The 23,273-nt window shown below is 34.3% G+C and overlaps 1 protein-coding gene across 50 annotated transcripts in view; it reads right to left on the minus strand.

The window, feature by feature from the left end:
• LOC111152143 (regulating synaptic membrane exocytosis 1) overlaps positions 1-23,273 on the minus strand; it is a 498,025-nt gene that overhangs the window by 167,719 nt on the left and 307,033 nt on the right. For 37 of the 50 annotated variants that reach the window (XM_022510447.1, XM_022510446.1, XM_022510482.1 and 34 more), the window contains 2 exons: positions 2,975-3,042; positions 2,133-2,243 (listed from right to left, as the gene is read on the minus strand). In XM_022510447.1, the coding sequence (XP_022366155.1) occupies positions 2,133-2,243; positions 2,975-3,042 (179 nt within the window). Of the gene's footprint in view, positions 1-2,132; positions 2,244-2,974; positions 3,043-11,023; positions 11,055-20,575; positions 20,631-23,273 lie in introns of those variants that run through there. The other 13 variants (XM_022510477.1, XM_022510499.1, XM_022510478.1 and 10 more) reach the window with 2 other exon arrangements.

Genomic DNA, 23,273 nt, shown 5'->3' on the forward strand with positions numbered 1-23,273 from the left:
TGAAACATATTTTTTTATAATTTTTAAAATTATTTTATAAATATACAGTGTATTATTAGCCCCAGGGGTACAGGTATGTGAATCACCAGGTTTACAGACTTCACAGCACTCACCATAGAGCATGAAACATATTTTTGATTAAACAAGTGGCAGTATATTTGTTTGTTGTTTGTTTGGGGGTTTGTTTTTTTTGTTGCTGTTTTGTTTTTTTCTAGGTAGTCCCCCAACACAGGGCTTGAACTCATGATCCTGAGATCAAGACCTGAGCTGAGATCAAGAGTCAGACATCTGGGGTGCCTGGGTGGCTCAGATGGTTAAGCGGCTGCCTTGGGCTCAAGCTGTGACCCTGGGGTCCTGGGATCAGTCCTGGGATTGGTCCTAGATCAAGCTGCGGCAGGCTCCCTCTGCTCCTCCCCCTGGTCTTGTTCTCTCTCTCTCTCTCTCAAATAAATAAATAAAATCTTAAAAAAAAAATAGACATTTAACCAACTGAGCTGTCCAGGCACCCCGCGGAGTGGCAGTGTAGTTTTAAAAAGAAAACTTCTCATTATATTTGAGATGACCATAGGTCCTATCAAAGTTCATATACTAATTACTTATATTGACCTAACAATGCAGGGGGACCATGAGTAATGTATATTCTTACAAGAGAAGTGCCAGGTCTTCCCTACTTACTGTGTGACACAGTTTACATTAGGGTTCATTTTCCTTTATCTTCAAAATTCATACCTACCATTTGAATTACAGTTCCATATGCACATGATGCTGCATTGTTACATCAGTTATCTCTTGTGTATAACATTAGTAGGTCTAAGACATAAAGATGATGGATTCAAACCAAGAATAGGCTACTTTGGGGAAGCAATTTACTACAGTACAATGAGTAATAGCCTAAGTTTATCCCTGCTACAACCATCTGACTGACTTCATCCGAAATATATATGTATTTTAATCTAACTCATGAAGTCTGAGTTATATTACTGAATATTTAACACTTTTATGTGGCTTTTTCATTGTAACTAAAATTAAATACATCTGAAAGTTTCTAAGTTTAATTCCTCCCAATGCAGTTGCTAAGTATATATAATTAAAAGTGAAAGGCATATTCTCAAAGCTTGATGCTAATCCATAATTCTTTAGGACATGCCCATTAGTGGAGGTGATCAGAATTATCTCACAGCAAGAAAAATTAATGGCAATAACCAATAAGGTGATATTATAATTTTTTATTTTTTATTGACATGTAATGTATTATTGGCCCCAGGGGTACAGGTCTGTGAATTGCCAGGTTTACACACTTCACAGCACTCACCATAGCACATACCTCCCCCAATGTCCATAACCCAACCACCCTCTCCCTACCTCCACCCCCGGCAACCCTCAGTTAATAAGGTGATATTATTAAGTGCATTAACTGAAGAGAGGTTTTAGTTAGATTAACAGTCAATAGTTTTGAAGAGGTCAAACTATCACACAATTATAATACAGTAGCTTGGTAAATAATTTTAAAGCCCATCTTTGAATGCTTCTCTAAGTTTCTGAATGCAAACAAAACTAGGTGATTTAAGATACACATGCACACAAACATAGTAAAATAAAACATGTATGTGTATTTTTTTCCTATAATAAAACATAATCTTTTGTAATTAATTAGTTTTTCATTATATCTGTTGGAAGTCAGTTAATATTTTTAAAAGATACATTTTACTCTCTTGGTATTACCATAAATTCTATTGTACTTAGGAAACAATCTCTTTAATTTTATGTTTTATGTTACTTGTCAAGTTACAATAAAATTATGCAGTTCACATTATCTAACTTTACTACCATCCATTAAAACCTTTTTAATGTAAAAATCGTCCTTGAACTTTATACTCAGATAAAAATTCTTTATTTTCCTCTTTGTTATGGCAGTTTCCTAACACATCTGTATGTCATACTAATACAATGATTTTAAAATATTAACCTAGGTAAAAAACACTAAATCTATCATAAGATATCAATATATAAACAAATATATTCACTAGGAGGACTGTATTCTAGAGAAGAGAGGAATCATTGTCAGAAACTTTGTTGAACACAGCCCACACTGTGCTCCAGCTTTAAGAAACACTTCAAACCAGCATACTTACCTTCAGACCCAGTAATGCACCTGATTCTTTGGGCATGGTTGTTCTCTTGTTAAGAATAACACGTCCAATTAATCTGTCCCCCTCTTTAGATGGTTGCCACGTTACAGGATGCTATTAAAACATAAACAGAGTTAAAAAAAAAGATAAGTTGTTTTCTTTCCTATAAACACATAATCATTGGTTGTAGCATGATGTGATTTCCTCAGTTAAAGGTACTCTCGAGGGAATTCTTTATTCTGGTGGGTTCTATCCTAGGCTTACAAAAATTTGCATTGACAGCTACATTTTATTTGTGGTAGACTCTTAAACTAAATAGTTCAAAAAGTTGTCAGCAACTTAGTAAATCTCTCGAAGATTGCTCTGAAATAAATTGAAATTTAAAATCTATCTGCTATAGAAAGAAAACTGAATCTGTATTTTGAGTTGTTAATGTTGATACCTTTAACCAAATAATATCTCATTTATATATACTCATCATTTAATAATTGTTTTCTATTTCTCTTCTAAACTGCACTGCCTTAAATGAAATGAACATTTTCTCTCTTAAAACCGAGTAAGAGGGCGCCTGGGTGGCTCAGTGGGTTAAAGCCTCTGCCTTCAGCTCGGGTCGTGATCCCAGGGTCCTGGGATCGAGCCCCGCATCGGGCTCTCTGCTCAGCGGAGAGCCTGCTTCCTCCTCTCTCTCTCTCTGCCTACTTGTGATCTCTGTCTGTCAAATAAATAAATAAAATCTTAAAAAAAAAAAAACGAGTAAGATTGCCATCTATCATACATCGAACATAGGACAATGAACAGCACATTTTGTCCCTAAGCTCCAAACTTTTGCTTTGCAGAAAGCTTACCGAACTAATAGGTGATGTTTCCCGGCTATGCCACGTGGCAGGATCCAACCAGTAATAATCCAAATCACCTGCACCACAGGAAAAAACGAAAAGTGCAATGATTTAAAGTGGAAAATGCATCATTTTAAGTATGACTTCTTCAGTCTATAAAGTAAAGGGTTGTAAATATCATAATCTTGACTGTGCACATCCCAGAATGATACACCCTTGCATTGCAAAGGCTGTGACCTGAATCCTTGCAATAAATGTTTGTTACAAATGCACTTAATACTATGTACTACTTTTTATTCTCGTAAATCAGTCTAGAAACACACATAAAAAGTGCTGAAAGAGCTGGATTAACCTACTCAACCTTCCCTCAAACGACTAACCATTCCAAGGCACAGCCTGCCATCTAGTGATACTGGCAAAAAATGTATTCACTGAACTGAAACAAGTATTAAAACTTAGCATCTCTCTTTCTTCTATTCTGTATCATATCCTTTCAAAATCAGTCTCTGGTCTCTATCTGCCCTTAACAGCTGACAATAGGGCATACATTTTTAGCACAGTGTTGAATAAATTAAGTACCATTAATAACTTTTAGCAATAGTACCATACAACAAACAAAAAATTCAATTTTATAAAGCCATAAAAAAGACCTTAAAAACTTTAAAAATCCTAATTTCATAAGCATGAATTTATGAACCATTAATTTTGATTTTTGTGGCTTATAAATAAAATACTACAGAAAGCACCTGAGGAAAAAAAGAAAAAAATTAATGGAAAGCCACAGTGCTTTGCGTTTAGTATTTGCATAGGAAAAAGGCCGGCATGGGTCAACGTGAGAATAAATGATCTTTTACATTTTAAATACTAAATAGATCAATGAAAATTTTTCTCCTGATGGATCTTTAAAGAGAAAAATACTAAGAAAGTGAGTCAGGCATGCCCACTAAGTGAGCTATCTAGCTGAGTGTTGGAAAAAATGCATTTGGGTGGTATCTGTGAAGGTTATAAGCAAAGTATTATATATAGATGAAAGGCATGGCCGATACAGGCACTATAAAAGAAATATGATAGGAAACGTAAAAATGTTTAATGTTTAAAAAATGTTTAAAATCTACAGGCATAAAAAAATCCATGCACCTAAGTTTCTTAGTAGTTGCTTTTCTTTTCCTTTTAGGTAATATCTTAGAAAAGCTGAAGGAGATTGTTATATATAGTGCAATAAATACTAAAATGTTCTTCAAATATGTCATGGACATGAAAGTATATTCTGGAAAGGGATGAATATTAGAAACTGCATTAGCAGAAACTATATTCTGTTTCTGTTTCTGTTTCAGACAGAGTCTCTACCTCTTTCAAAATCACATACTTTAAAATGTATGGCTTGATGATGAATATTATATATTTCTACTCTTCTCCTGGACCATCTCACTTAATGGAACATAAGGAAAGTAGTAAAAGAACCAGGCTTTTTCCCCCCTTTTATTTTTACTGTTTGTAAAATTTCATTTTTTAATTAATTTTTTTTTCTTCGAATATAGCTGACAGGCAATGTTAACATTAGGTTTACACATATAACATAGTGATTCAACTTCTCTATACATTGTGCTAGGCTCACACTAGTGTAGCTACCATCAGTTACCATACAACACTATTATATTATTGATTATAATCCCTATGCTGTACCTCTTATTCCCATGACTTATTCATTCCATAACTGGAATCCTGTATCTCCCACTCCACTTCACCCATTTTGCCCATCCCCTGCCTACATATTTATTTTTAAAGTTGCTTTGTCCTTAGTATTATGACACTGTTCCTTTTGAAAGAAAAACTATGTATCATAAAATAAAACTGTAAGTACTTTTAAGTAGTAACTACAAATTTCATTCAAAAGATTAAAACAATTCATAAAGCTTTTTCCCTAAAATTTCATATATGTAGGAGTAAGAAAGTCTTATGACTTTTTAAATGCTGAATCATTCTGAAATACTGTAACAGATTAATAGAATCTGGGATTTGTGGGACTTTAAAGAAGAAAATTAGTCATTAAGTTGATAGCTGAACTGCTCTGATAAGTCTTTGAGATTAAAAAAAATGACAAAATCCATCCCATTTTAAAGATTTCAAGGGAAGTTTTTTGTATTCTTCAATAACATAGCTCTTAAAAATGGTACTTCTTATTGGGATCATTCTCTGGTTCATGTACCAATTCCTTGTATGGTGGGGTTCAAACCTGTGTTTCACTCCCCTTGTCCTAAATAAATCTGGTTATACATATCTGACGAATATCCTCTGTGCAAAAAGTGCTCCTTATATACAAAGAACCAAAAGCTGATGTTTCTGGTACATTTTGGTGATGATACCAAGCACACTTTATTATAAAAACAATGCTTTCAAGCAATGGTATCCTACCATCTATAAGCTTTGTATCATAATGATCTCAAATGGAGAGTCTAATTTAAATGGTTTAAGATGGGATAATTTTGTTCATGCATAGTATTGTTGATATCTACTAAAAATTGCTACTTAAATGTAAATTAAGAGGGGATTCAATATTTTAAAAATACAATAATATCTGTACATATTTTAGTATACAATTACACTTCCTTCACATTCTGAACAGTTCCTAATAGTTTTCTTACCACAAATTTCATTATCATCCATTAAAATCTAGTATTTTTGCTTAAAGACTTATGAAAAATAAATTCTAAAATCTAATTATGTATTTTTAAACTTATTTTTCTTCTTTCCATGTAATCACTAAATTTTAAAGATATTGACTTTTAAAGCCCTGTAATTTATCTTTTTAATTCACATTTCTCTATTACTAATGGACTAAGCAACACTCGACAAAACTTTCTTCTAAAATATTCAGAATCTAGTATTTCATTAATATAAATCATTTTCCTTGATTTTTTTCTAATAGGTGATTAAAGGGATTGATTTCCAAGTAGCATAGCTACAAAATGATAAATTCAGGGTATTTTCTTATGGACTTAATACAAAACCATTTTGGTTCTAATATTCAATATAACTACAAAGGAACAAATTTACTATTACCATTAACTTAGATCCAGGGAATATATCAGATGTCTGAGTCTACTGAAACAGCTCAAGTTCATAAACAGCCAAAGTTCAATGAAGTATTATAATTTTGAGTATTATTTTTTGTTAAGACTTTAAAAATAGACATTTATCCTATCCCTTATGAAAAAGTAGTTAATTAAACTTAATGAACAAGCACACAACATTCACTGAACGAATAAAAGTCAGCTAAAGGACCCCTGGGCCTTCTGTAAAGAGAACTAGTTTTCCTAACGCAGGTCATGGTGACTAGAGAATGTAACAATGTATAAACATGCACCTCTATGATTTAAAATTTTGTATCCTGTGATATATTTTTTTTAAAGATGTTATTTATTTATTTGACAGAGAGAGATCACAAGTAGACGGAGAGGCAGGCAGAGAAAGAGAGGGAAGCAGGCTTCCTGCCGAGCAGAGAGCCCGATGTGGGACTCGATCCCAGGACCCCGAGATCACGACCTGAGCCGAAGGCAGCGGCTTAACCCACTGAGCCACCCAGGCGCCCGTGTATCCTGTGATATTTAATGTCAAAGCACAATGGATTCCAATAAGACCGAAGTCACTGGAACAAAAATGCTTTCTAAATCATACATACGCGTGACTGTGTGTGAGTATGTTAAAACCATAAAGAGAAAACCATAATTCTGATTTCACACAATAAATATCTAACAATTTACATGATAATTACACTTGACCAAGTGGAATGGGTATCTAATGTGTAGGTAGTAAAGGAAAGGTTATCCACACCAAAGCATTTATGTATTAGACAATTTGAACTTCTTTTCCATTTGCAGAAGAAATTTCCAGCAGATTTTTAACCTCATTATAATGAGTGGTGATAATAGATGGGACTGAAATGGATTCCAAGATTGACTCAGAGTAACTGTGCGCAATTCCAAATACATATCCATAAGTGTGCTACTTGTCATCTCAAAGAAAACTATTCTTCCTATATAGTACAGATTGTTGGTATTCAAAGAAATTATAAAATTCATAGACCAAAAATCAGTAGAATCATCTTTACCAGAGGTTTTCTATACCTCTTAAACTGTTTCCCTCTTTTATTTCTGTTTATCCTCTATAGTAGGATGTATGTTGGGACTAAGCAAAATTAAATAAATCCTCATATATTTGATTATAGCATAGCACACAAACAAAATACTCAGTAAAAATATGTTTGTTGAAAAGACATTCATGTTGAGTACACATGCAGTGCGCACACAAAAAACCAATTCAAGTTCTAAGAAGTTTTTAATTTGAGACAAGGTAGGGTGTTTTTTACACTGAGCACCATAGTCAACACACATGAGTTAGTAAGTATTGCTTTGGTTAAAATGTGATTAAAAACTTTATACATTTTAACTCATTTTAATATTTTACAAGGGCTTTCTTTTCATAGATAAGAATTAAAATCCAAAGTCTAAGAACTGAGAAAAGAAGTCTTAACTTCTGATTAATATGATAAAAATACCATTTTGAAATAACTTCCTCTTATTTTAGAAGTTTATTTCAGATAGTCCCATGCCTACAAAGGTCAAGTGTGTCTGCTCCCACCCCTAAATTAAAAATTATAGTGGCGCTAACTTTGAAATAAGCCATAATTTGCTATACAGTACAGCAAAGTCCCAGAAAGCCTGATTTTATTTAAGTTAAATTAGCAGTCAGGGATAAGAAACAAATATTATTTGACAGGTCTTAGAATCCAGGCATTAAAATAAAATGGGAAGCTATACTTGCTAAATTTAATCATGAATCATATAATCAATGAAATATTAAAGTCCATAAATAACTATAAATACTATGTATTTATATACTATGTATACATACTATGTATGCAAAATCAATAAATTATCATTCACTACTGAATTACTATCTAAGTCCCTAGAATAGGAAAAACATTGTCCCTCAAACACTTCTTGGTGATTTCATTCAATATATACACTAATGTTCATTCCATAAGTTGACAGCATATGCTGCATAATTAAGGAATTGGTGTCCCTTGAGGCATGGTTAGAGACATCTCCAAACCCATAGTCTTCAGCAAGAACCCCTTCAAAAGTTTTAAGTGTTATAAATTCCAAATTCTGGTTTTGATCAAGGATACACACAAACACAAGGTGCCACTTGATGGAAGAATTACAATATATTCAGCCCATAGGGATTCACTTGAGGGGCTGTTCTCTAAATGCTTGTTAGAAATTTGACTTTCAAAATTCCCCTTTGTTAGCAATGTGCTCTGCTTCTACGAGAGAACCACCAACACACTCTCTCTCGGGGTATATAAGTTTGATGGTTCAAGGAAATGCATCCACTATGATTTATTAAGTTAATGAGGTGCCAAGGACATTTGTATTCAGAAATTGCTGATACTCAATAGAACCTCCAGAGCTGAACTACCTCCAAAGAAAGATGTAAGGGCCTGTGATGCCATCTCTGTTTAATACTGTTAGGGCACGGGAACAGAGGCTTGGTAGCTGATCTATAATTTCATGAACATATTTGGTAGAGCTAGTTCTTTTCTGGCTATTATATGTCCTTTTTGGTGAATGTGAGTGCTGATGGAACACCAACCCTACGACCACACAATTCTACAAAGCAATGATGTGGAATCAAAATCAACCTGACTGACCTCTGAGCTCAGGCGTTCAGATAATCCCTCAATGTCACAGGAAACTCCCACAGTATTCCCTTGCTCTTGCAAGAGTAGTCTGAGATAAAGCACATGAAATGCTTAACAAACTGTAGAGTGCCACGGAAATGCAAGTTGTCATTACAGTGTAAATATATATAGTGAAAAGTATTTCCAATAATAATTCTGATAAGCACCTCCGTCAGTTCTAATGCCAGGTAAAAATTAAGGAATTGCTCCCACAGTTTACTTATTTGAAAATTTGAGTAATCAGAGAACCTCACTCTATTTTAATTCCCCTATTAATAACTTTATATTATATCTGAAACTAATAATTATGTTTTTCCTATAAAAAATAAAAGCCAGCTTTTGTATAAAAAGAGCATTTTACTTGACATTAGAGATTTGTGACTCTATCCCTAACTCTGCCATGTTCTTATAAATCTCTATAAACCTTGTCCTCCTCTATAAAAGGGGGTTAATGCCACTTTCTTGCAAAAGTTTCATGAGGATTAAATGAGATATGCCAGCTTTTTAAATTATAAAGGACTTCAGAAACAGATTTTATTTTATAACTACACAACTGATATTAAGAATATGAAATCATAGGGGCACCTGGGTGGCTCAGTGGGTTAAGCCTCTGCCTTCCGCTCAGGTCATCATCACAGGGTCCTGGGATCGAGCTCCACATTGGACTCTTGCTCAGTGGGGAGCCTGTTTCTCTCTCTCTCTCTACCTGCCTCTCTGCCTACCTGTGATCTCTCTCTCTGTCAAATAAATAAAGAAATAAATAAATAAAATCTTTATAAAAAATATGAAATCATAGGTGTTAGAGATCACATTAGTCGTTAATTAGCTATCATAACTAAAATATACATAGTATCAGTAATCTCTGCAAAGTATGCTCTGAAATGGGCTTAGAAAAATGTTAAAGGCACTTTGTCTACAGAAATTATTAATTGGCCTGGTATAAAACCATGCTCAAGTGTTCAGAATGAATGAGTATTTCTTTAATCCCAATTGCTAAAGGATGAGGAAAAGGGCCATCACATATAGAAAAAGTAACATACATCTTCCTGTTAATTTCCATAAAGCCAAGGGGAGCCTAAGGTAATGAGAAAATGATTGTTTTTATAGTATAGTCAGATGATCTATACATTAGTATCTAGGTTAACCCCAACTAAAAATATCTGGACTGTGAAATAATTTGATCAGAATGCACAATGTATCCCCAATGTAAAAATAGGTATTTTGTCATTTCTTCTTTATAGGATCATGTTTTAATGTGGGAGAATAAAACACATCTATCAGCAAAATATCTGTGACTGAATTACTCTGTATCATGAAACCAGTAGGCTCTTATATCCCTTCATCTTTTTTCCTGATGACTCAAGAAATCCTTGAAAATGTTTCCTTGAAACCAGCTTGTGGTATACCTTAAAAATTATTTGGTATAGGCATCAACTATGGAATACATTTTAATATTTATATCTTAATAGGTTATAAGCATCCTAACTTCCTAAGATTCCTTTCTTTCAGTTTACATTCCTAGCCAAATCATCTAAATAATAACAAGATTATTGATGGTCTTAAGAAAACAACTATAAGTTTAAATTTGTATTAGAGTCACCCTAAATTATGGGGTTTTGGAAAAGCACAGAAAAATTTATGGATTTACTTTAAGTAAGCTAAATATTGAGAAGTAAAAAGCGATTTGAGATCGTTAACATTGGTCATCAGCTTAATTTTTCCTAGTTTTGAAAGGTATATAAACTTAGATTTTTGAGACTATACGAAGCTTCAGAATTCAGAAACACTTCCAAAACACCATGATGAGTAATTACATCCTTATTCTTTAACTCTGCACTGACTTCATGCTGCAGGCCTCAGAAGAAGATTAATTAAAATTCCTGAAAGTTCTGAACAAAAACAAAAAACCACACATGCATACTCGCACACACACCTTTGGGTCTTAGAATAAATAAGGATGTTCATGGTCTTAAGGAAATCTAGACCAAGTTGTATTTATTATCTATATTAAATAACAATAAAAATATATCTAAAGAAAAGTCTAAGATCATTGATGACAGGGCAAAAAGATGTCTACACATAATAGCTTAGAGAGGAATAACTTTCATGTGTAAATATGGTTTGAGGCCTAATGACTGAGAAATTTCTTTCCCAGAAGCTAAATATGCAAGAGTAAAGTACCCTGAATAACAAAGCACAAAATTAACAAATTTAGGGAAACTTTTTTCTTTTTTCTAACACAATGATTCTACATAAATAATTTTGGAAGTGCTGCACACAGGAGGGAAATATTTTACTGCAACTTTCCAACTGACCAGGCTTCCACATTGAGACTGAGTATTCCATTCACGTGGGAGAACAGGTTGTCATGTGCAAAGCCTCGGAATAACCAGCCAGGAAACCCTGTGGAAAAAATCGGGGTTTATATGTTTTCATTGTTTGGGGACTGGATGTTAACCACAGGCTTAAGAAATGGTAGTGCTGGGCAAGTTCACAGCAGAGACATTACAAGAAAGCATTCTAGCTGTAAATATCTTTGATAAAGGAAAATGTTAGTCCTTATCCAGACCTCACACCTCGGCAACACTAGCAAAACAATATTAATCTGCAATAATAATTCTGAATGTCAAATCAAGTTCTTCCTTTCTCTACATCCCAAAGACATGGAAATGAAAAAATACAGAGACTGATACATTATCATGGTTTTAGGGATATAAATAACAAGAACAATAGATGATGCTGAAGATGAATTCCAAGGGCACACGGAACAAAATGGAAGTACTTATGAGGGACTGATAGTGTTTAACATTTAAAAATATGTAGTAAAGTTATAAAAAATAGCAGGAAATAAATATACTCTAGCAAACATTTTTGGTAATATAAATAGATGTTTTAAAACCAGAGCTCTATCAAAGAAAAGTTACTGTAAATATTGGGTTTTTCCCCTCTTTTGTTTTGTTTTGGTTTTGCTTGTTTTATTTTATTTAATTCAAACAATTTACAGTTATGTATTGAAGGACTTTTTTTTTTTTTAATTTGGAAATTCCTGTGCTCGCAGTGGGAAATTCTGAGAACATTTTATGCCTCAACATTGTCCTAGAGAAAAATGTGAAGTATCCATATTCATAAACTCTCAAATGATAGCCACAGCAAACCAGGTTGCAAAATATTGCAAGGTCACTATCTAAATCTCTGTCATAGAAGATATATCAGACAAGAGAAAGCACAAAAGGAAGGACCAATACTCACAATGTGTTTCGATCACATATACACTTATTTTTATAAAGCAAACCACATTAAGGTTGGTCAAAGATTAACTTACTGACTCAAGAAAGGACTTCTCTTCCAGAGTTCCTAAATATTTAAGGGCTGGATAAATGAGTCTAAAATTCTGTTTCCAATATAATAATTTTAAAATAGCTTCATCTTAGATAACATTTTCATAACAAAAACTGTTATTAAAAAAAAAAATCATAAATCTCACTGGCCTAGACTTAAAGGGCCCAATAGGGTTTCTTGGCTGGGTCATCGGTGCTCTTGGGAGAAGAAGTGCTCTTGGTCTTCTACTCAGGAATGTAAGGCAATCTCATGGCCAGTGTGCCTGGTTGTTTAAATCCATGATTCCACCATTACCTAGCGGCACTGAACTACACCCAAGTGCAATTCAGAGAGAATATATTCTGGAATACAACATTTCTCAATGTTTTTTGAAATGCTTTATCTTAAAGCAATAGTATTTACAGAGGTCTTTGTGAGGGATATGCAGTAGTCAACTTAGATCTTCAAAAATCTAACTCTGAATTAATCCAGAGTATCACACAACCATGCACCTGGTCTACATGACATTTCCAGATAGTCCCTTTCCTCTCCCTGCCTCCACAGTTCCTTTCATATATTGTTCTTGACTCTATGGATCATGGTAATGGCGTTATTCATATGGATCACGCTCTGATGATGATTATCTTCTCTGTGAAACTATTCAAAAGAAATTTCTCTCTGGTGTCAGTGTCAGGAAAAATTAGTGTGTATTTAACTGGTTTATTTTCATGTTATGGAAGCTGAAGTTTTATGACTAATGGTACTTTTCTCAAAGCACGTGTGTTAGAATGTTCATGGTTAAATCTGCAGCCTAATTTTCTTCCTTTATTTTTCCTTGCCAATCTTTTCTAAACATTTTAACTTATTTCATATGACCTTAAGTCACTTTTGATATTAAGGTAGACTTTAAAGCAGAAATCAAAATAAAATTAAAAGAATATGCACAAAGCATGTTTTAAAATATTTATTATAACTTCTGTTTTCATTAAAATATGGCATTTTCCATCCATCAATCTCAAAATACCTTTGATGCAATAAGAAACAACTAAAATGCAATTAATGTACAGGTGTTCACTTATCCATAGATTAAACAGCAGAATTCAGAAAAGAACAAATTATCTCAGCAAACCATCCATTTGGAAATCTCGCCAGAGAATGAAAAGCAAGTGAAAAAAAGGCTTCTAATTTAGCAATAAATAAATAACACCACAAATCTGAGCTCCTAGACTTTATTCTTCCAAAATCCCACTAGATCTTCCCTAATTTTACAGTCAAAATCCTGAGTTTTTCTATTACTCAACCCCACAGGACTACTGAAGATGCATTTTGTTGGTAAGGAAAGCACATTGACAGCAGTAAGAATTCACAAGGAAGGGGACAAGGAAATTAAAAAACAAACAAACAAAACTTAAATCAAACAAATTAGTTAAGGGTATAAATGCCCTCAATACTGTGATACTTGAGTAGCACTATGGACATAGCAGTACTAATGGGCAACATAATAACTGATGCTAAAACAATACCCATTAGGGAACAACCAAAAAAAATTACTTTGTGGCATATGAACTTTTAAGATAACTGAATGAAATCTCCTTCTCAGCATTCCTGGTTTATTTAAAACTAAAAATGAAAGCACAATATATAATACTGATGAAAAAGATTTTAATTAAAATAACATAAACAAATAGCATCAATAACCACCAGCTGGCTGGCAAATATTTGGCAGTATCAGAAAACTCAGCTATCGAGAAGTAGGGACTTGAAGCTGAGTTTTCACCATTCCAAAATTAAATCATTACTCAAAAAAGCAACGAAAAAGACATGCAGTAACTGTTCATCCAATATTGCTTTAGATTTATGAGTATTAAAGTAAGGATTCAATGAATGATAAATAGTAATTCTTATTTTCTCCCTTTGAACATTCCTATTTCTTCACATTTTGTAAATGCAGTACAAAAAAAAAGGGAAATATAGAGTTATTTGTTCTTTGCAAAATAACCTACACACAGAGTGGCTGAAATATCTTCTAAATATTCTCAATCAAAATTAATTCCTTTTTAAAGTAAGAGCAAAGCAAACAAAACTCTTTTCTAGGAGATTGGTAATATAACTGAATTAAATTGTGAGATTAACAACTGTTTGGTGAAAAAAATTGAAACAATATTGTTTTCAATGATATTTAAAATTTCCAGTGACATTAAATCTGTCAATTATTCTCTGAACTCTTTTTTTTAAATGTTGATGTATTTTATTTTTTTTATTTAATTTATTTTTTTCAGTGTTCCAAAATTCATTGTATGAAAAAAAATTAAATTGCTATTTCAACAAAGTTAAGAATAATGATTTTTCACATGTGTTCTCTAATGCAAATCTTATAAATGTATAACAAACCTTTCCTGATTAAAATATAGTGATTTCACTCACAAAGATGGTAAATATCTTTAAGTAATTTCTCATAATAAATACGAGCACATTTAAGACTGGTTGAAAAATTCTGATGATTTTAACAACATAAGATTACACTGCACCTGATTTCGATATATATCAACACAAATTTCAGTTAGAGTGTCTTACTGATCACAGCAAGAATGAGCTGGGAAAATGGATGAAACCCATGAGAAATATAAAATTATTAGTGCGATTATAATAGTTCCAATATTAAGAAAAAAATAATTTGGGGCGCCTGGGTGGCTCAGTGGGTTAAAGCCTCCGCCTTCGCTCAGGTCATGATCCCAGGGTTCTGGGATCGAGCCCCACATGGGGCTCTCTGCTCCGTGGGGAGCCTGCTTCCTCCCCACTCTCTCTGCCTGCCTCTCTGCCTACTTGTGATCTCTGTCTGTCAAATAAATAAAATCTGAAAAAAAAGAAAAAAATAATTTACTTTAATCTTTCCCAAAATAAAAAGATATTTATTTTGTTTTATTTTTAAAATTTTTAATTTAAATTTAATTTAGTTAACATACAGTGTGTTAATAGTTTTAGGGGTAGAATTTACTGATTCATCATTGCATATAACACCAAGTTCTCATTATATCCAGTGCCCTCCTTAATGTCCATCACCCAATTATCCTATCCCCTCAACCCATCTCCCCTCCAGCAACCCTCAGTTTGTTTCCTAAGGGTTAATTTAAGTCTCTTATGGTTTGCCTCCCTCTCTGTTTTTCTTTTGTTTTATTTTTCCTTCCCTTCCCCTCTATTCATCTGTTTTGTTTCTTAAATTCCAAGTATAAGTGAGATCATATGATATTTGTCTTTCTCTGACTGAGTTACTTCACTGAGCATAATACCTTCTAGTTCCATCCATATTGTTGCAAATGGCAAGACTTCATTCTTTTTGATGGCTTAAGGACATATTTATTTTATATATACTTTAACTCAAATTAAAGGCTTATCTCAATTTAAAAATGAAAGAGTCCATTGTAGGCATCTCCTAAACTCAACCTCATTTTCTTCTATATGGTAAGACTGTGAGTAGCTTTTACTTTTAGGTATAAAACACTTATCATGTTTGAAATACACTTTCAAAGAAACTAGATTAAGATAATTTTTGCAAATGTATTTTAATGACTAAATACTTATTTTTCAAATGAGAAACTTTATGACTCTAGCCTGGCTGTTTTGCATTTTTTACTGTTGAAAGGGATAAAAATAATGAAAGACAACTTGCTAGCCTTTATAACTGCACTTATTACCAATAATTTCTATAGTTCCATTTGTTTTCCAAAGTGATATACTAATAGTTTTGATGACAAAAAATTACACACATACACACACACACTCCAGATCTTTGGGCCTACTATGGTCTTTGTTCAATGTAATTAACATTGCATCATACTTTAGATCAAACATCTAGATGTGCCCTTAGTTCACAGGCATGAAAACTGCACCCATTTCAATTTAGCCTTATAAGCTAGCCATGGCAGATGTGGAGACTAAGGATGGTATGTTCAAAGACTCTGTATAGCAAATTCAAAAGGGACAATTTCAAGCAAAAAGTCCAAAAACAGATCTTTCTCCTCATTATAAGCCATAGGTTTATCACCAGTACTCTAAAGGGTCTAGATATTTTGGGGGCTCTTCTTCTGTGCCCATTTTTTTCAGCACCCTCATGTCCACACTGAATAGCTCCAACTACAGCAACATTTCATACTTTCATACACTAAAACAAACCTTACAGAGATCTCTATAAGTAAATGGTTGCTGGAACAAGACTAGCCTCTGATGTCAGGGAGTCACAACATATTTTTCAAGGAAGCCTAATGTCAGAAAAAGACCCTAGTGTCTGTTAAGCCATTCTGAACAGAAATAGCCCTAGCTGGCCCTTCGGGTACAGATGAAATAATGTGGGTCCCTATGATGTACAGTTCCCCATTCATCTAAATGAAAGCACTATATGTCGCATTTGAATTTTCTGTCATTTCTAGTCTCTTTGCTTATATCAATGTGTCTTATCATTTATATACGCTTTGGCTTGGGGTGGATTTTTTTTTTTTTATATACCCTTTGGCTTGGGGTGGATTTTTTAAACTATGATGTGGAATAAAAATCTCATGAAAATCTCAAATGAAGTTTTGAAGCAAGAGCATTTTGAAGTGAGTCTTGGGTTTACTCACTAACCACTGAGAAATGGCTTACCTTCATATAGGGCAAGACTTTTTCTATCATGGAATGCCAAGTCCTTTTGTTTTGTTTTTGTGACCTTTAAGGCAAACTTTATAACCTGAGTTACGTGAGTCCTTTTACATGATTATGTGAGTCCTTTTACATGACTCATAATTAGAGTTGGGGATTCATATACTGTTTAAAATTGTATGTAAAATTTTGTGAACAGTAAGTATTTTTCTGAGAGTCCATTGCTTCCTTTATTTCTCTAATGGGCCTATCATCACTCTCCAAATTACAAATGGTGACTGGATGAAGGGGTGACTGGGACACTGGTATATTAGCTTGGTGTTTTACCTTTAGCTTCCGGAATTATCCTCTCTTGCAGGGCCTCAGCCTCAGCCGTATGCTTTCATTAAGAACCCTATTTAAGTCAGATGCTTAGGAAATCAAGAAACCATACCCTGAGAAAATAAGCTTTACGATTACATACAGAGGGCAAAGAAATTCATCTCGTAAAGCACCTTCATGAGCTATCAGGAGTCTAATGAATCATATTTTTGAAAAGACTTTAATATCAACAGGCAAGAGAAATACTATACACAGATATGCTAATATCTCTTTCCTGATGAGTCCCTTAAACAATTTCGAAGACATTGACGAAGAAGGAAAATCTAGAAAAAAATAACAAACTTTATGTAATCTAAGTAAACTATTAGAAAACAAAATCTTGAAATAAAAGTAAAACTTCAAAGTGAATAAAACAATTGTTCCAATTTGGACCTACTCAGAAGTTAGGACTAAGCTTCAAGGGCTAAGCATTCTGTAGAGAGAGAAAAACAAACAAATAAACAAAACAAAAAGCAAAATATTGCAAAGTTAACAGCTTCTTGTTACCACAAAAAAGTTCAAAAGCTATTAATAAGTCTAAAATATCTGACAGATGTTATACAACTGAAAACATGTTTGCTAGAACCCACATCTGTTACAATCAATATGCCCCCTTTTCTGAAGTCAGCTTAAATTTAGTCAATATTGACAATTTATCAGAATAAGAATTTATCTCTCTGGTCTTTAAAACTCATGCAACTCACATAAAACCTTCTTTAAAATGAGTGATTTATAGTAAGGAGGCATTTACAACTTTTGGCTGCATTTCTGCAACAAACTGACCAACTCATTATATGATTATGAAAATTACCTTCTTTTTTTACCTTCTTAAAGACGAAAGTCAGCCTACTCGAAGCAGGCTATCCAAAATCTAAATCCATTTCACTAGTCTACCATTTATCAGTGTGAAACTGAATACAGTAAAAGAAGATGATTATTAATATTACTATAAGATAAGGAGTAAATCTTCACTGATCTCTATTTTTATAATTAGACATGTTTCTTTTTAATCTTCTTCTTAGAAAACTAAGAAGAAGAAATATTTATTTTATTCATTATTGACTCTCCTCATAGTCACTTTCCTATTACCTCCTAATTGGATCTGGTTTTCCCTGGAGGCCACACCACAGTGGGAAGATGGCATCGTGGAGGGGCCTGCTGTGCTCAGTCTGTCTCAGTGTCAGCTTCAGGGCCTCTCTGCCTCTGACTGCTTTGATCTGCCCTCTGTTAAGATAAGCTCTCAGAGGCCACAGGTCACAGAGTTAGTGCAGGTATAGGAAGCAGTAGGGACCCCTGAAACCTTCTCTCACCCCACTCCTGATATGCTCCACACCCCATCCCTTCATTGCTATACAGATGCTGTTGTGATCAGAGTTGTATATTAAAGAATTTTTATATAGTTGGTTGATCCAAAAATAAAAGCATTTCATCTCGGGGAAAAAATTATTTAAAAGGCATAAAAACGCCTGCATTGGTCATTTCTTTAGGTCTCAATTTCTTTATTGGGCCTCCATGCACATGTAATTAAATCTTGTTCTTTTTTTTTTCCCCCCATGTTATTCTGGTTCATGTCACTTTAATTCTTAAATCAGCTAGAATAATTCTGAATGGTAAAGAAATTTTCTTCTCCCTAACATGCCAGAATTACCCAGAATATATACTTGCTGTTCACTGAGATTAATTTTGTCTTTGTTTTCCAAATGAATTCCATCATCTAACAGAATTTTCCTCAGGGCCATTCATAGGCAATAATTCAGAATGAAAATATCTCCCTCTCCTGAAGAGCTTTTTGACCATGTGTTAATAACCAACAATATCACAAACTTCAAAGAGAACTGAGTGGGCGATCTTCTGTATGATAATTGCTTCACTATTGAAGTTACTGTCTTTATACATATATTTGTAGAGACTGTAAACTCAGACTGCTCCCTCAAAGCTAGAGAGTGAGAAATCAATCACATTATTTTCCTCTCACCTCTCAGGTGCAATGGTATGGGAGCATGAACCATCATTGCTTCAGTCTTCATCTCAAAATAGTGGACGTCTATCATTAAGAAGACACAGTAAGTGTGACCATGAACACGAGATTCATGATCTTTATCAGCTAGCAAATATAGCCCTCTGCAAGCACATGGCTCAATTCACAATAAAATCCTCTATCCTCTTGAAAGAACGTATGTAATTTATCATGAATGTTAACTAGCATTTGATAGACAGCAATCTGATTCATACTTTTACAAGCAGAAGGTGGCTGGCTGCTTCTTTTCTTTTTGCCTCTGATCACTTGGATTTTAATCTTGTCCTCAGCAGAAAGTGGACCTCTTGAAAGTCATTTGCTGGGAAGAGCAGGGAGGCGCTTTCCTCAGTTGCTCTCAGCAGTACTTGCTGTACCTGAGAGGAAGCAAGAGAGTAGCCAGGAGAGCTTGTGTCCCTGGCAGGCTTTCAGAGAGCCCCAGAGCCTCTGCATCCAGGACCTTACCCTGCTGCTGCATACCTGGAGATGCCTCTTCTCCCTCTCTCCCCAAAGGAATACAGACTAACAGTAAGTCCCCTCAGGACACCTCAAACTTGCTCAATGCCAGTTTGGCAAAATAGTTACAATGAAGCCAAGAGATTTACCAGTTTAATTTAAAAGAGCCATAATCTCCCTTCCAAAAAGCCTCAACTGTGATAACCCTGCAAAGACAAGACAGAAAGAGCACTATCCCTTCCCTTTATTAAGAAAAATGTACGCCTTTAAAAATTTAATAGTGTCTTTTTCTACACAGAAATCATCATCAGAGGATCCTGAGAACCTGAAAAACGTTATGTCGTTCACACTGAGAGTAACAGTCGTCTCTTTTCAAACAGGCAGAATGGAAACAAGGGTCAGGAGGGGTTGGTTACTCTGTCACTCAAGGTCATACACCCAAACCGCTGACCCAAAGACTGCATTTTCGTTTCTTTCTTTCCGTCTGGGCTCTCTATTTGTTATATCTGAACAGTTTTCCTTTTAATCCACAGCTGAACATCACAGAAACACAGGCAATTCCATGCTGTGCTCTAAAATCAGGACTGTCGATTAGGAGAAAGCAGGCCTTGGCAGCCTTTGTCTAAACACTTCAAAATAACAATCTATGCAGAAACTGGTATCTTTCTCTCTTTAAGAAGATTAAGTTCTGAAGATTTCTAATTTTAGTGAAATTCAGTAAACAGGGAAAACAACTGTCTTTTGTCGATCAGAAAAGGACAATATATACTTTCTGAATTGTGTACTACACACACACACACACACACATCAAGCTGGAAGTTAAATATTAAATAGCAGACAATTTAATGTACGCTTCAGGTAGTCACTTGAAACATGAAAATAACTTCATATAATGCAGCTCGATGATCACCACTATATTCTAAAATCATGATCTATTTGTGTAATTGCCACATTAAAAGCAAACTATTCCTTATTCTATATTGATAGGCTCTAAATGAAGCACTTTAGTATCTTACTCTTGGGATAATTAAACAACATATTCCATGAATTTTACATTTATGTATAAGATTAATATAGCTTAGTTTACCTGCTCCTGAGTGCAACGTATGAAGTAGGAGAAACTGCAGAAACCCAGCAAACATAACAGCAGCATCGGAGTGGTTAAATAAATGCTACTGGCATCAAAGCACTAAATTCTAGCTAGAAAAGGCAGCAAATCCACAACACAATAAAAAATCCGCCAAAAATGCAAAAGAACTTTTAAAATTCCTTGTGGTCCTTGCATTCTAAATCAAAACCAAAAAAAAAAAAAAAAAAAAAAAGGCTGCAGTGTCCAACATTATACAACGGTGACACTAAACAAGGCCATAAGTGCTGCTGTCATCAAAACAGATCTCTGCAGTGTACAGATTCTCATTGATTACCGCATTAATCTATAGTGCTCTGTGCTATACTAAAGAGGTTCCCACTGTAGCAAACACCAAAGCTCTGGTAAGTCTGTAATTAACCATTTCCTGAAATAATGCTCTGAAGATGTTACCTTCCCATAGGCAGAGAAACGAAACGAAACTAAATGAAATGCTGTGGTCCCTTAAAACCAGCACAACAGAAAAGACTCAGGCATATGCTTAAAGAGCTCCTCCTATTATGCCCCCAGTGACACTGCACTGAGATATCCATAAGCTAAGATTACAAAGTCAAGCAGACCCCTGCTGGCTTGTGGAACACATAAAACTCACCTGAAATGATTTGGTCCCATTATCAGTCACTGGCAATGGTTCTGCCAAGCTCTGTGTAACAGACCATTTCCCCTGCAGTTTCCCTGAGAGGTCTTACTCAGCTCAATGACAACAGCTGGCACCAGGAGGCATCAACTATGAGTACAGGAGTGATTGTTGAGAACAAGACAAAAGTGTTCCGGTATGGCCAGCCTAGTGCTAATAGTGGCTCATCTCCAGGGGGCAAAAGGACAGCTCCAAATAGGTTTTGCCAGGGAGTTGGCGGCGGGGGTGTGTGTGTGTGCGTCATATTATATTAAAAGATGCAGTTTTCTGATGATTGTAGAATCACAAACTCGTAGTCTTTTTCACACAGAATCATTCTCTGTTAGGTCACTATATTTATTCTATCAACCCCATATCATGTATTACAGAACAACAGCAACAATAACAACAAATATTAGTTGATGTGATATTATGTCACTCCTGATATTTCATTTTTATCATGGTACATCACTCAGATTCCAGAGACAACAATGAACAATGATACTCTTCTCTAATTACTGGGGAATATTACTGAAAAGTAGAGGCAGACTGTTTCTAGTTTGTTTTAGAAGATTAAATGATCAAATGATAATAGGGGAAGAATTAAGAACCATCTTTCATTTATTTAAACTAAATGCACTGTTTAATTAAATTATATATACCTGTCAGAAATAATTATCTGATAAGAAAAAAATTAATACTGAACCATGGATCATCTCACCAACACCAAATCAACTGCAAAATATCAGCCTCACACAAATCGGCAAATCTCAACGTTTTCAACCTCTTAAGGAAACATGTCTTTAGCCTCTATTTAGAATCTTTGCCAAATAAGGATGCTTAAACTGGCTTAAGTTAAAGACTGGCCAAACTGCTGCTGGGAGAAGAGAAAAGAGAAAGAAATATTATTTGAATAATTGTTATGTGCCAAATATTGTGCTGTGTTAATTTTACTTACTACATGTCATTCTCATAGGTATACGGCAAAATCAGTATTACTTAACCCATATTACTAATGAAGGTCAGAATCACTAATTAACTTGCCCTAAGTCAAATGGTTTACAAGGAGGAGAGCTGGAATTTGGACTTGACTTTGTCTGACTTAAATGTCCATGCAAAGGCTTTTCACTACACTATGGTAAGTAGGAGTTGATTATTTTGATGGATTACCTCAGAGTTAAGGTGCCTGTGACCTGGTGTGGAATACCATGGTGATGCAGGGCCTACAGTCATCTACCTCTTTTTCCTACATCTGAAGCCAGTGAGGGTTTTCCAGAACCGTTTATGGGGCTGAACTCTTATCCCTGTTGAGTTTACATTTCTTTCACTATGGCCCTGTCACAGAGAACACATACTAATGTTAAGGTCTAGAGACTGACCTGCTGACCCAGCAAGTATACTGAAGATAATCTATGGAAGGAAAGTCAAACTTTCAAAACTCAATTCACCAATTTCCCCTAGGTCCAAGTGATACCGTATAATTTTGTTTGATTGAAATGTAAGAATCTATGGACTTTATAGACCTATGCAGACTAAGCCAACTGAATTAAAAGATCTTAATTCACTGCATGTGACTATATTGTATCTGAATTTTGAAGTAATTCTTTTTTGTATTTTCTCATATTTCCTTTTTTCTCATTAACTGGTATGACTTTATTTGAGATTATAAAGTCATTCTGAATGCGATTAATCTAATATTTTCCTCTCATTCCATGTCATGAATTTATGTTAATTTGGTAGAATTATCTTGAATTCCCTAAAGTATCTCCATATGAGGAAATTAATCAAATGGTAACAAATTGTGTTTTTAACAAAAGATATTTGGTAAACCAAATAAGTTCTCTGAAATGGTATACATAGATTTCATAACTAGAGTTAAAATACAGAATCAATATGAGAAGGGGCTACTATCGACTTCATTTTAAAATATCCTTTCACTTATTTCTGGGTACCACATACTCTTGAGATCTTATGCACAGTAACAAGTGTCAGTCACTAAGACACTGTCCACATATACATAGA

Source organism: Enhydra lutris, unplaced genomic scaffold (assembly GCF_002288905.1).
Source record: "Enhydra lutris kenyoni isolate GAN:26980312 unplaced genomic scaffold, ASM228890v2 scaffoldscaffold28, whole genome shotgun sequence".
Taxonomy (NCBI): domain Eukaryota; kingdom Metazoa; phylum Chordata; class Mammalia; order Carnivora; family Mustelidae; genus Enhydra; species Enhydra lutris.